Here is a 14,493-nt window from a genome sequence, read left to right on the forward strand (position 1 = left end):
CGTTACACCACCTACAAGGGAACGATGACCCAAATCTACATTTTTTTTATCAAATAAATAACTAATATGCTAAAATAAAACTACCGTGAGTCGAACTCACAACCTCTTACTTATAAGAGGAGACTTATGTCACTAAACCAAACGGTACTGTACCAGATTTACCTTTTGATCGATTTTGATCATCTCTTTTAGATTTCAGATTAATTATAATTATACATTTTAAGGTTTTTATGAGAATTGATATGAGTTTGTAAATTGTAATTGTTGGAAATTCTTGATTGATATTTTGAGATCTTTGCTGAACTAAGATTTTGATTGTCGAGAAGCTGGTCTCGGCAAATGCTGTAATTGGTTTTGCTTAATTTTTGTGTTGTTCATTGTAAATCACGGTATAGGCGAGAAGCTGGTCTCGACAAATGCTCGAAGTCTTGATGTCCTGTCTTTATTTTTTTAATTTTTTTTTTAACAAGGTTAAATCCGAAGTCAAGCCCGAACCTGTAACAATGCCGATCGAGATCAGAATCGTCCATGATCAATTTTATAATAGCTAAATCTCATCTCGACCCGTCCCATAATATATATTTCTCTGGATCCGGATTAGATCAATCCGGCCTGTCCCGGCTCATACCCAGCCTTAATTGTAGTAGCTCAGAAATGCAGAGAGCATGCTGCTACTTCCACCATCACCAAATTAATTTAATCTGTAGACCTGATCCATGCCTTCAATTTCTTTTCCCAGTTGAGTCCAAAATTTCGTATCTATCCTTCTCAGATTTTAGCTACTTGCAAACAACTATGTGTCTATATACAAATGACCAAATGGGAACGCATCTCCCTCCTTACGACTGATGAAGATGAATCCTATCTTATTCATTTTTAAGTATAACTATTAGTCTACTCTAAATGAAATGCTGTGATCAAGCAGTCAAATAAAAATTTACTTAACAAATAGTTCAAACTGAAAGTTTAGTGAAGATGTGGATGGTCATATTGTAAATTAAGGCTTTATTAGAGCAATTCTGCATGAAATATATAGCATATACAGTAGGGCCAAACTCAAGAATAATCGAGTTCTGCTGATCGAATCTAAGAGATACACACACACACACATCAGATTGCAAGGAGTTCAAGTTGATTGCCTCATTTACAATTGAGAAAGATAAATGTTCACTGTTTAATCTCTATCATTGACGACACGATAACCCTGTGTACGTCTATTAGTTTTATGAAATTTAGAAAACCTGTTTACATTCAATTGACTTAAATAGTAATTGCTTTATTAATGTAACCACTTCCCTGCCATCATCAATTATGGATGAATGTTTCAAATGGAATATCGATCATTTTAGACCGTTGTCACGTTTATCTTGTATTTTTCCAGTGCAAGAGTATAATTAGTTGTTGACAAAAGGCCGATCGATTTAAAGGTTATAGATCGAGTACAATTCTTCAAGATATATGAATGGCTAATCACTTAAATAAAAGAAGAGTTACTTTATAACTACGTGTTCTCGCTAGTTATATAATTTCTTTTGACAAAGATATATCACTTACACATCTTTCACTACCGTCTACATAAATTAACAAACCAAAAGTTGAATGTCCTAAAATTAAGTGAATTCTATTGATCATCATGCGAATCTTTGGAATTAAGAAACGCATTCACATTGGCATATATAGGGGAAAATGCAGCAATAACATTAACACCAACAACAAGCAAGCAAACAAATTAACAAAAATATATTGCTATTTTTGTCAAAGTGTCGACATGCATGCGCTAGCAGATGAAAAATTTATTAACTTTAAGAAAAGTGTCGACATGTACACTACTAATCAATTAAAAGTAGCTGATGATTCAGGAAAGGAGTAGTTAGGAATTCATCATCCTTGATATTATTCTATTTTTCTATAACAATGGGACTTGTTTCATATAGATGGACTATACAATCTTTAAGGTGCAAAAATCACTCTCTTTTCTTAAAACTATTATCAGTGATATATATGCAAGTCATACATTAATGCGTAGATAAAGTTTCATGTATAAAAGATCACACACTGTACCCAACTGTTTAAATTTTAAAATTCAAGCCTTCATGTTTAGATCGTTTATGCAAAGTTTTATCTTAATATTTCGTTAAAATACCGAAGTGTGAAAGACGAATCAAAGTTATTCTACTCATTATCATAATCTACAATACACGAATGCAGGACTATCGTCACCTTATAGTTCACTAAAACTGACGCATATGCTCAGTATAGTCGTCTACCATAAAATATGCCATGCCAAAAGGCCGAAGAGGCATGGAACTGGCAGTCCTATAGGTCCGGAATTAAGCAAGGCACACATCATAAGCTAACCGCAGCAGTATCTGGTGTGACCCATGCAGCTCGATCATTTGCTCTAAATTTTTAATCACCAAATCATACATATATAATAACTTTCAGTACTTAATTATCACTTGCAAACTAAACAAGGACATTTCTTTGTTAATTAAAAGTAGCCATTGCCTTCTAAATCATTGCAATATAACTTCTTATTCTTAATGTCGACCGACTAATTGTGGCCAGCTTGGACAGTAGTTTTATACACCAATTCGTGTGTTACAGGAATTGGAAGTTTGGAACGAATGTTGATGAGATGAGTTAGAATAAGAATGCTAACAAACTTTCTTTCTTGGGTCAGCTTAATTATATCTAGGTACGTACGATGAATCAATTCAATTAACTTGGAGAAGCTAGCTAATTAACTAGCTACAAATCTCAATCACCCTTGTGGACTCGTCAATGAAAATTGAGTGCGATCGAGTTATCTTAAAAGAAGGAAAAACAAAAAAACAAAAACAGACAGAGAGAACATAATTAACGTACATCTCCATCCCAGCATTATTATAACAAGAAGTCATATTAACTTCGAAAATCCGAGATAGTTACTAACTCCGGCAACCTGGTCAGAACGAAGATGCCAATTGATATACATTGTATCAAATATATTCATGTGTGAATAATGTAGATATATGGAGATATTTCGAAGATGAATTATGTATATGTGCCTATCCGCCTAGGTACTGAACTACTGATGATTATGAAACACTACAGGGTGGGTTTGGTGGTCATACATCATACCATAGTTTGGGATAATGTAAACTAAATGATGAGGAAAATTATAAACAAGATCAGAATAAGTGTACACTCGGTTAATCAAATAAGTCGTAGGTTAGTTAAAGAGTGTTCGTCAGCTAATTTCTTGAAATTCAACATGAATATATGCTGGCTTAAGTAACCACCACATGTGGTCAAGTTGGTAAGAGCCTAGGTGTGGAACCCCCGTACCTAGGTTAAAATCCCAGTCGACGTTAATTTAAGTTAAATCTCAATTTATTCTTGGTGGCCAGGAGGGAGGAAGCGTTCTGATAATATCCTTCGGCGCGGATTAGTCTCTGAGCCTATAAAACATTTGAGGATACAGTCGTTAATACTCTGAAAAAAAAAAAAAAAAAAAAAAAGTGGTGGCTTAAGTGATTAGTACTCCCTCATATCATGTTGCGTTGGATAAAGCTAATGTTGTGGCCTATATATTGATGATGATACCAGTTAGCTAGTTAGCTACAACTTTTCAACCATTTAGAGAAATTGATGAAGTATGCACAACTTGGAGGATTATTACCGACGAAGTAATAGAACAAGAGGAAGAGGATACGATAGCAGGTGGTGAAGTACTGTAGGACTATATATGATATGGAAAGTTTGAAATTTGGTATCTTTCATCTTAATCCAAAAACTATATTATTCTCAAGTTGTGTCGACACTTCTCTCGTACATGACAATTACCCTACGAATTAAGAAAAATGAGTCAACCATGTTTATGATGATGTCCTAAGATGGAGGCGTCTTCAAGAAAGTCAGGAAGGAGATCGAGGAGATCGAACTCTAACCTTGTATGAGATAACATTTTTTACGCTGAAGCATGCACCAACTGTAAGAATTGTTTATTTGTTTTGAGGTAAAAAATGGACTAGGATCCTAGTGATTATGACATGTGTTTAGTTTTGTAGGATGATGCTTGGTGTACTGATCTAGTTCTTGAATACGTCAGGGAGGTTTTAGAGTAAATCCACAGATGACATTCGATCCACACAGCCCCAAAATCTATGTGATGCAAGGCTTCCATATGATCAACTGGATCACTACGGTTTGAGCATACGAGTGAACCTGTAGCCAATGCTGTAATATAAGAGGTAGGGAAGGATCTGTGCTGTCAGGGTTGCGCCGTATGTAGTTCTCTATGTTCCTGGGTTTCATCTCTTGGACATATAATACTGCCATTTTTCATTGTTGTATCAATGGAGTTGATGCCTACGTATCGATTTCCTCGAAGGTCAACTGTGTACTATAAGTATTGAATGAAATTACACTGCTAGAATCATGTTGCGATTGTTGCCTATCTTAACAACAGCTTACAATGATCAGAAATAAGTTGACATATATATAGCAAATCCAACGTAACTGCTTGATGCTGGATGAGAATTGCTTTATATATACTAAACACGTCATACAAATCAAACAGTTGCTCCACAAATCTATAACAGGAGGACAAGGACCATCAAGTAATGTTAGGGTAGTATACCTCCATTTGTAAACAAAGGAGTGCAGCCGCGCACTTGAGTATGTGGTGAGGTAGCCATGGCTGCTCAGTAACAAACTTGAGAACTTCGAAGAGACTGTCATCAGGGACTCTTGCCATTTTTAAAAATGATCAAGATTTCACCATGTTATCATACCCTTTGCGAGTCATTATTGGCTTCACTTTCATCATGTGCTTATATCTCCTCTGCATACCGTCTTCTATTCTTTCCCGCAGGCCATCATCAAGCACATTGACCTCTCCAGCTGAACTCAGTGCATTGCAAACCAAGTTATAAGTATATTCTCTAGGTATTGACCCTCCATCAACCAACTCAACAAGAAAATCCCGGGCCTCTGTAGCCCTTCCCGCCTCACACAAGGCATGAATTATTGGAGTATACGAACTCGAAGTAGCTAGTCCATGATTCATATCCTGCATCCTTCTTAACATATCCACAGCCTTATCAATCTCATTAACAGCAGCATAGTACCTAATAAATGAATCATAAGTAACCCGGTTGGGGGTACAATCCCTCTTCATCATATCCTCAAACAATTCCAACGCCCTCTCTATCCTATAATTCTTGCAACAGCCATTGATCAAGGCATTGTAAGTGACAACATCAGGAACAAACCCTCTAAAGACCATATTCCGAAACATGTGGTTTGCTTCCCACAACCGCCTCCTAGTAGCCTTCCTACACCCAGTCTCCAACCCATATCTACAATAAGAACTTATCAAAATCGTATAAGTGAATACATCCGGCGGGCACCTAAACCCCGGCAGCTCCATCTGCTCCAGCAAAAATCGCGCCTTCTTGAAATTCCCAACTCTACAAAGGGCATATATAATAGTATTGTAAGCATACACATCCGGCTTGCAATGAAACTGCTTCATTCGATAGAAAGCCGCCAACGCCTCATTAACCAATCCCTCTTCTCCTAGGCATTTCATCAAACAGGTAATGGACTGTGTGGTAACAAGAGGCCCTCTCCTCGCCATGTCTTTAAGAAAATCCCAGAGCGCCTTCAGCCGATTGGCCTTAGCCAAAACAATGGCCATTTCTCTGCAGGTGCGCTCATTGTGGTGAAACCCAAACTGGTTTTCGACCCAGTAGTAAAAATCGAGGGCTTTTTCGACTCCAAGATTGACCTTGTTGAGGTCTCTGTGGGCAGCTGGGCCGAGGAGGAGGATGTCGTTGTGGAACTTGTATGTTTCTTGGCGGAGATTGCGTTGTTTTAAGGGAGCGCGGTGGCGGAAGCCGGGTTGGCGGCCGATGGAGCGAGGAGAGTGGAAGAAGAATGTGGGGATGGAGGTTAGGACTTGGGAGACTGAGTCGGTGGTCCATGGTTGAGTTGAAGGTGAGGGGTTTGGGTCGAAAGGTTGGTTTTTGAGCATGGCTGTTAGGACTTGGTTCACGAGAGGTGTGTGATTGTGGTTCAGAGGTTTTGCGTGGCTCAACATGGTTTGCGATTTTGGTGGGAGATTTGATTTCTGGGACGATTCAGATGGTTTCTTTTTTTTGAGAGAGAAGAAAAGGAAAACGGGCTTAAGCGGGCTAGCGGAATTGAGATGGGCCTAGGCGGTCATTGTGGCGTGGACGTAAGCGGGCTGGAGGATCCACCCTTTGTGAATTAAAAATAATAATAAAATAAGAAAAGGGAAGGGGAATTGGGTTTAAGCGGGCTAGGCGGAGACGAGGTGGGCCTAGGCGGTCGTTGTGGCGTGGGCCTAAGCGGGGATGGGATCCACCTTTAAAAGAAAACATTCGGACTCTTTAGAGAGCGAGAAAGACTGAAAGAGCGATGTGGGAGAATCAGATGGTTCAACTCCACCGTAACAACATGAGCCCTCGGCTAGTCAGCTTCTGTCTGCTGCTGTATCTCCAGCCCAACTCAGAACCCGGAGCTTACCAAGTTGTTCCAGGTTTTCCACAATCTCATTCCCATTGATTGTTATTCTATGAATCCTGTTTACAGTTTTGTGTTTTTGAAAAATGAATACCCAATAACATAAAGACAAGCAATTTAGACTCAAGAGTTGCAGAATTGTCATATGCAACTTGGGTTCATCATGTAAAATGTATTTACATTGTATGATTTTGTTGTAAAGGATATGGATGTGTTATTTATATACTGTTCTTAAATGGATGATTATTGTACACCGCTCACAGAACTCGCATTGTTGCAAATGCATCTTTGCGTCTAAATATCGAGGCATTGTTTTCTCTTACATCCTTGATCTTACTTTGAAAGACTGTTAGTTGAGCCAAGTAATTCCTTTGGGTTAGTTGGATGGCAGCTACGTACATATCGTTTCTTATGAATTTTTCAGTACTGTATTACCTGGTTGAGCAAATTTTTCTTTATTATGGTAGGAATAAGTAGGATTGAATGAGGCGCTTGCCGGGGGCAGGTCTTACTTTGAAGGTGATGAATTATCTTTTGAGGATCTGAATGTCATATTTTATGTATTGATCATGAATGGATGACTAGTGTACAATGTACATCACTCACAAAACTCACATATAGTTGTGAATGCATCTTTGCGTCTATATATTAGGCATTGTTTCCTCTTACATCCTCGATCCTTCTATTAAAGATTGTTTACTTGAGCAAAGTGATTCCTTGGATTAGTTGGATGGCAGCTACATATCTTTTCTTATTAAGTCTTCACTACTGTATCTCGTACAATACTTGGTCAAGTTTTGCTACGGTTTTTATCATTTGTCAGTTAGGAAGGGTATTCAGTAAAATTATACACTGGTGCGTAGGATATGAAATACAATCACTTCGACTTTGAAAAAGTTGTATAGATTCTGATTATCTAGTTTGTATTGCAGCCGTGAGATGCTCTAGAAACTGCAAACAAGTTAGCTCAGACAACCGATTCAAATGTCACAATATTATCGGAGAAAGGTTGGAGATTGAGAGGATTATCAAGAGTGCAATTCTGCCATAGCAGCAAGGATTGCCCATGCCACACTTAATGATAAAGAGGTTTCAGTTATTGGCAATCAAAAGAGATAACTCAGAGAATTGTTGGACAGTGGACAGCATCCTACCAAAGCAAAAAAAATTCTCCGACTGATTCAGGTTGGGATAAGTGTGATCAAGGCTATGATTGACGGTATTCTGTGTGTCAACATTTCAGGGACAAAAGCGGAATGGAACTGTTCCTAATCACATTACTCCTTGTTCTCCTTTATTAGAATGTAAAGAATTTTGTTTTGGTCGTTTTGGGTGGGGGAGATTATGAAAGGATGGTGATGCAAAATGAGCTATGTGAATTCTGATATTATTGATCGAAATGTGTACTGTGGAGTTGGGTTGCGGTCGTTGCGCTTGTCCATGCCATGTTGGAGTTGTTCTGAGTGCTGCTGGTTGGGGTTGGGACTTGATGGGAGATTGGGTGGGAATGGAGAAGGAGGTGTCTAAATTTGACATGGGGTTATATTGGAAATTTGGAATAGAAGTTGAGGCTCCATCCCATCCTTGTTGGGGTTAGTGTATGTTTGCTTCACGGAGAACATTGATAGACCTAATGAACCAGTGAAAAATGGCCTTCATGATTGATTGACTAGTTCACTTGGAGAGGATCAATCTTTACCTATCAGATTACGTATCAACTGAGGTCTTCCACTGAGGTCTTCCTCCATGTTGGTAAAGTCAACCCTATAACATTCTTACTTCAAGTCCAGAACAAAGGCTAAACCTTCAGCTTCAGCTTCATTGTATCCTCGGTTGTAATCCCATACTATGGGGGACTTGGCATATTCATAAATAATTGTGCATTTACTAATGGAAAAATCCAATCAGAGACATGACAGATTTTAAAACACAGGTTTTTCCGGTGTTTTACATGATTACATTTATATCAAGTTTGTGAGTTTCAATCCCTTAAATGATGGATTAAATATCATGATTGGAGGGATTTGAATTTGTGACATATTGATCACAAATTCACACCCAAAGTATTGTGATCCCCTAATTTAGGGGATTTTGCCATCATAAATTGGGACTTTAATCCCTTTAAAGAAGAAAAATTAGTAAGCCAAATCATGAAAAAGCATCTTCATTCGACTTATGTAGGATAGTGATACTACGTCCTAGCATTTTTCCACAACTACATTTCAAGATCTTCAAGCACTAACACACACAATCTTGTGAGCTGACTACTATGATAGCACATAATGGAAAAGGCAAAAAAGAGAAAAATGCTTTTACCACAAGCAAGCACGCAAGCAAATATTAATCATGCTGCTTTGGATTAGGGTTTAGGAATTACAAAGCTTTGGAATTACAACACAAGAAAATGACACTGTAAAAACCTCTTCACCATTGAAAGCCATGCAAAGCTTGCTAAAAGAGTCCGAACCCTGCCCACTCTGCGTCACTTACCGGCCGTGGAGACGACCGGTAGGACGAGTACGACGACATCGACGACTGTGAGTCACGGAACGGCGAAAGCAGAGATTTCCGGGAAGAAACCGACCACCGGGCTAGTGTTTCAAGGTCAGAACTACAGTCAGGTTCTGACTTCGGTGCTGGCTCAGGTACCGTCCTAGCACCACCACTCTTCCCCTTTTTCCCGCTCAACTTTCTTCTTAGTAGAGGAGACAAGAAGCACCCGGGTGACGAAACAATCTCGGGTCCCCTGGCCAGGATATTCGGCTTCTCAAACCGCCACCGCTCTGAGCGCGTTCGGGTTGCATTGCCCGAACGAAACGACCTGGTCCGTGGCTCTCCTGGTGGTACGAACACGGACCCTGCTGGTGGCGGTTTTAGTGGACTAAGATTGTATTCACAAACTTGCGGTGGTGGTAACGGCGGCGGCGGTGGTTGTTTTTGGTGTTGGACTTTGGGTACTCCGGGGCGGATTTCCCATTGAAATGGGATTGCTCCTGGTTTCGTGAAATCATAATCATCAATCCCCATTGTTGGTGTTATGTGAGACTAAAATGGTGATAGGGTTTATATAGAAAGTAAAGGGAAGAAAATTCAAAGGTTGGACTAACGGCGAGATTAGAGGGAAATCAATTGAGTGGTCGACCACTAGTACAATATAGGTTGGTCTAGTCACGTACTCGACCATGGTCTATAAAATTGCCAAGGAAATTCAACCATGCAATAAAGGAAAGGCATGTGGTATAGGACTGTGAGATGGGTTTAGGCCATAACGTTTTTTGGTCCCATGATGGGGAATTTAGATGTGACATTTGCTAGTTGAGAGCAGCAAACTCCACCACATGTAGGAAAAAGGGCACTAGAAGTTGAAGTCATGTGTGCTCAGTGACTCGCCCTAGTGCTTATGTGATTTGATTGACTAGCGTATTTGGAGGGTGATTAGATTGTGACATGCAATGATGTGCTTAAGAAGTGTTCTACATTGTAGATAAGGAAGACAAGGGCCTGAGAGATGAATCCGAACTCTGATATTTTGGGTTCGACAGAAATGTCATACCATCGCTATTCTTGCTTTGTTAGAGTTTGCATCATGGATCCGCCGCTAGTTACATGCCCTTGATATTACTAGTATTATGCTATTGGCTTTCATTGATAAAATTCATATTCTAAATTGATTGTACGCATATGACCCTAATATTGAACACCAACAATCTATTAGGCCACGGGTTCACAGTTTGCCCCCCAAGTAAGCTGCCAAAGTCTCGAGGGTTTTCTGCTCGTGAATTCAAATAATTTTGAGCTCCTTTCACGGAATTTTGTCCAGAGTAGAACTGGTCCTTTTCTCAAATCCAAACATAACTTGAAACCGGAATCTTGTAGTCTCAGTGATGGGACAAAAGTTATATATAGTACTGCAATGGTGGGTTCATTACTTCATTATGTAAACGTGAAGGAGACTAAAATCATATTGTTTTCTTAATCATAATCCTGTAAAACTTAACGGTAATCACTTACCATGTCTCCCATGCTCACTGCTAAATCTAACAAGCTATCGCATGTTAAGAGATGATAAACATTAGCTAGTGCTCTGTCCGTTATACATCATGTTCCAGAAAAAAGATATTCAATAACTAGAGAACGATGCACCTAGCATCTGAGTGTTCCGAAATGATTCACTTAAGAGAAATCTTCTTGCATGTTACAGATAGCTCGCATTGTACTGCTTGCAACATCCAGCAGCTGCAAGTACTCATCACTGCCATCAACAAGACGCTGCAAATAACCAGGACCAAACATAAATCTTTGCACAATATAGGCTTCTTATACTGTATCTAATCGAAATTCTAAAGGTGGAGAAGATTGTGAGAAGACCATCGTTTATAGGTAACCGGCTGAGTTTTAGCTTTAACTGATATCAAAACTAACAAACCAACATTTCTGACATGCCTATAAAACGTTACAATAGTCCATTGTTACCTTATCTGCTTCGCCCAATTTCTTGCATATTCTAGCAATCTGTTCATCTGATATGTCATCTGCTTCGACCACAATGTCAAACAACTGGAAGCAACATTTCTATTAGTATTCATATTTCTATGACAAGCATTATGAACTCAGAGACCACACAATTAAAAGAACAAACATAGAACCTGTGAAAACATCTGAGAAACCGGATATCCTTCTGCAATTACATTGTTGACTTCCTTGTTTGCCAAATCAAAGTTGCCACTTCTGCAAGCAGCAAAAAATGAATCGACAACCTCCTGCGGAATGACCTGAAGAAATGAAATATTAGATATTTGGACAAGGGCTTTGATGTAACACTGAAGGTTTAAGTCTTGGGATGTCAAGCACATGACTAGATTAAATCCTAAGAGGGGCCATTTCATGTTAAATGCTTAATGCCAGGACTAAACCCAGAGATTCTCATCCCTAGGACAAGCCCACTGTAGCGAAAGACTATCTTTGAGTTAATGGCAGAAAGAATGAAATAGTAGCACTGTACATCTATGACAAATTACTTCAGTTGGCCCATTAACAAGTAGACATACTTAAGGGTGTTATCAGACTCATGGTGGTTATTCTGCATGACAATGTCTTATTCCAAATTTGCTCAAATTCGCCATCAAAGAACTAGTTGAGCAGGTTCGGGACTTCAACCATCTCAAAACACCCTATTTTTCCAGAAATAATCCTTGCTATTTTGGCAACTAAAGACATCTTGCTACAACATTATGGTCATCCAAACAATAACTGACAACAAAGGAGCTACTTTGAAATCATCCTAATGTTTAAGCATCTTTTTACTTACCCCGGAGACACTAATCAGGTCCTTTGAAGTAATAGAAGATCCAAACAAGCGAGCAGCTGACTGCAATATTCCAAAAGTTCAATTCAGATATGCAGCTACTTTGGATGCTGAAATTACAGTGGCCAATGACACTTAACGCCAAATTTTAGATTATAGGTGACTACTGGTCAAATTCGTGCAAAGAAATAGATCACCAAGGAAGGATACAATTCTTTGTTGACCAAACACCACTTACCTGCAAATATGTGATAGCTCGACGAAGATCACCTTGTGAGATAGAACTTAATGTTGACAGAGCCTACAACACCGGTAGTGAATTTTATAATGTTGATGTCAAAAACCTAATACTGACGCAAGGAACGCAAATTCTCAACCAACCACCATCTAAGTTAGTAGCCGTGACATGCGTACCTCTGGCTCCAGGTCGAGTCCTTCTTCTTGGCAAATGTGCAGCACACGGGTGATCATTATATCTTCTGAAAGTGGCTTAAACCTGAACTTGGCACACCTCGATGCAAGTGGCTCTATGATCCTACAAAATACAGCCACATATACCACCAAGCAGCGAAACCTAACGTTCATTCATGTATATTCCAATTCCAAGACAAAAGATAAAGACATCATGTGAAACCTCCCTCATGGTGCATTTTAACTACGCTTTCTACAGATGACTACTATACAGCAACAGTTAATTGCCTCAAAATACTTTAACAAGTTCTTTCAGGACAATTTCATGAAGGAGAGCAGGATGGTCAGGAACTATGTATGGACCGTTATGATGCATGCAAATCCTCCCAATAAACCCAAATTCTTCAAATGTGTTTTATCACCACCCTCAAAAGACAGTCGGAGATATTGGAATAACCATCATTATACGTAAACGCAAGAATTTAAAACAGAATTCCTATTGCCAAATCAAACAAGAAATGACTAAAGAAAGTGTACCTGCTGATATAATTACATAGAAAGAAGAATCTTGAGCCTCTGGAGTAAGTTTCCATTGTACGTCTTAGGGCATTCTGCATAATGGAATGTGTGAGACACTAATCTTAATACCTTTTACAGAAAAATAAAATAAAATAAAAAACGAGGTAATGAAGATTTAACAAGCATACCTGAGCATCTTCTGTCATTGAATCTGCCTCATCAAGAATAATAATCTTAAATGGCGGACAAGGGTAACCCCTGAAGCAGTAAAGAAAGAGAGCATAAATGTATAAAAAATGGAAAGGAAAAATACATGAACAAAAAAAGAGAGGAGATAACAGTTCTTACAGATATGAGAACATACCCCTGCCCTTTACAAGATTTCACAGCCACAGCAGCAAAGTCTTTAATCTTTGTCCGCACGATATTGATCCCACGATCATCACTTGCATTGAGCTCCAAAACTCTAGACTTGTAGAGTTCAGGTCTGCAAAGAGATTGTTGTTGAAATTAAAAACCAAACACACACCAGCACTAAACTTCATTATATTGTGGATATTTGAAGAGCCCAATTCAAGCATTTCAATCTGAGAGAAACGACAGAGACAACTGGATACTGCTGTTACTCCTAGTGTTCACTTGAACTCCCACATAATCACATAACCCTCCACAACCACATAACCACATCTTAGAGTGGATCAAAGTCCAACCGAAATCTATCACGTCGGTCACCCATTTGAACATTTCATGAATAATTTCAACCCTTATATAAAAAACAATTCCAAAAACGAGCACAAGGCATACAACCAATTTAATTCAAATCATTGAAATGTGGAGTCTAACCCGAAAAGCTGGCGGGCAATGGCGAGAGCGGTGGTGGTTTTCCCGGTGCCAGGTGGGCCATAGAACAGCATATGCGGACACTGTAAACCCAAAAATCCCCAAAACAATTAAATTAAAGCACACAAACAATAGGAATAATCCATCAAAAATAATAGCAATAGGGTTTTGCAGAGGTGGAGGGTATATGTTACATTTGAGGTCTCAAGGGTGTTGGTGAGGACGCGGACCACCTCATCCTGCTGAGCCACATCTTTCACTTGCTTCGGTCGACTGAAACCACACCAAACAAAAATCAAAGTGAAACTAAGTTGAATACCCAGAATGAAATTAAAGAGAGTTCAGAGTGAGATGGGTGCTTACTATTTCTCGACCCATGGCTGGGAGCTCGGGACCAGTGGCGCCATCGATCTCTTTCTCTCCCGCCTGAAACCTCAGTAGGGCTTTTTTCCCGCTTCCGTTGAGAGAGACGGATGTAGACTTTGGAATGTGCGAGAGAAAGGGAAAATAGATCATAGTTTTGGGGCAGGGCCTCTCTAAATGGGTCAAAGCCCAGATGTTGATATTGTTATACTGTTGGTCCAGTTCCGGTTGTGTGAGATTAATTCTTTTCAATAAAATAAAAATAAAAGGGTTCAATTTAAATGATTTGAAAAATAATTCCTTTAATTATACGCTTGAGGTCCAATATCATCTGATCTAGCGATATTGTCTCCTCGTTGTAAGTGAGAGGTTACATGTTCGATTCACAATAAAACTAGTTGTAGCATTTGAGTTGTTTACATGAACAAAGAAAAGTATACATGTAAGAATTTAAATTGAAAACATACATATACATATAGTCATATATTATAAACTACTACATATTACATAGACAGACTTGA

General features: G+C 39.0%; 3 protein-coding genes across 3 annotated transcripts; all 3 read right to left on the reverse strand.

Annotated features, from left to right (window-relative positions):
• Positions 1-4,367: 4,367 nt before the first annotated feature.
• LOC101306303 (pentatricopeptide repeat-containing protein At1g77405-like) lies at positions 4,368-6,088 on the reverse strand. Its single transcript, XM_004292666.1, has one exon. It carries the CDS (start codon positions 6,086-6,088, stop codon positions 4,754-4,756), a length of 1,335 nt encoding a protein of 444 aa, XP_004292714.1. The 3' UTR covers positions 4,368-4,753.
• A 2,595-nt stretch (positions 6,089-8,683) lies between these two features.
• Positions 8,684-9,567, reverse strand: LOC101291591. The gene has a single exon (XM_004290852.1). The coding sequence runs from the start codon at positions 9,559-9,561 to the stop codon at positions 8,986-8,988; it is 576 nt and encodes a 191-aa protein (XP_004290900.1). The 5' UTR covers positions 9,562-9,567; the 3' UTR covers positions 8,684-8,985.
• Positions 9,568-10,484: 917 nt separating this feature from the next.
• On the reverse strand, positions 10,485-14,102 carry LOC101291886 (replication factor C subunit 4-like). Its single transcript, XM_004290853.1, has 12 exons — positions 13,973-14,102; positions 13,804-13,882; positions 13,613-13,692; positions 13,134-13,256; positions 12,958-13,027; positions 12,788-12,861; positions 12,254-12,374; positions 12,078-12,140; positions 11,843-11,902; positions 11,181-11,306; positions 11,008-11,091; positions 10,485-10,803 (listed from the first exon to the last, which is right to left on the reverse strand). Exons 1-12 carry the CDS (start codon positions 14,014-14,016, stop codon positions 10,708-10,710), a joined length of 1,020 nt encoding a protein of 339 aa, XP_004290901.1. The 5' UTR covers positions 14,017-14,102; the 3' UTR covers positions 10,485-10,707.
• Between the last annotated feature and the right edge of the window lie 391 nt (positions 14,103-14,493).

The sequence above is a fragment of the Fragaria vesca genome, linkage group LG2 (genome assembly GCF_000184155.1).
Source record: "Fragaria vesca subsp. vesca linkage group LG2, FraVesHawaii_1.0, whole genome shotgun sequence".
NCBI lineage: Eukaryota > Viridiplantae > Streptophyta > Magnoliopsida > Rosales > Rosaceae > Fragaria > Fragaria vesca.

Coding starts and splice junctions, on each gene's coding strand:
- LOC101306303 (XM_004292666.1), bottom strand. CDS start 6,088: ATGTTGAGCCACGCAAAACCTCTGAACCACAATCACACACCTCTCGTG.
- LOC101291591 (XM_004290852.1), bottom strand. CDS start 9,561: ATGGGGATTGATGATTATGATTTCACGAAACCAGGAGCAATCCCATTT.
- LOC101291886 (XM_004290853.1), bottom strand. CDS start 14,016: ATGGCGCCACTGGTCCCGAGCTCCCAGCCATGGGTCGAGAAATA. Junction 13,028..13,133: donor AAATCTTGTAAAGGGCAGGG/GTATGTTCTCAT, acceptor TTACTGCTTCAG/GGGTTACCCTTGTCCGCCAT. Junction 10,804..11,007: donor AATTGGGCGAAGCAGATAAG/GTAACAATGGAC, acceptor GGTTATTTGCAG/CGTCTTGTTGATGGCAGTGA.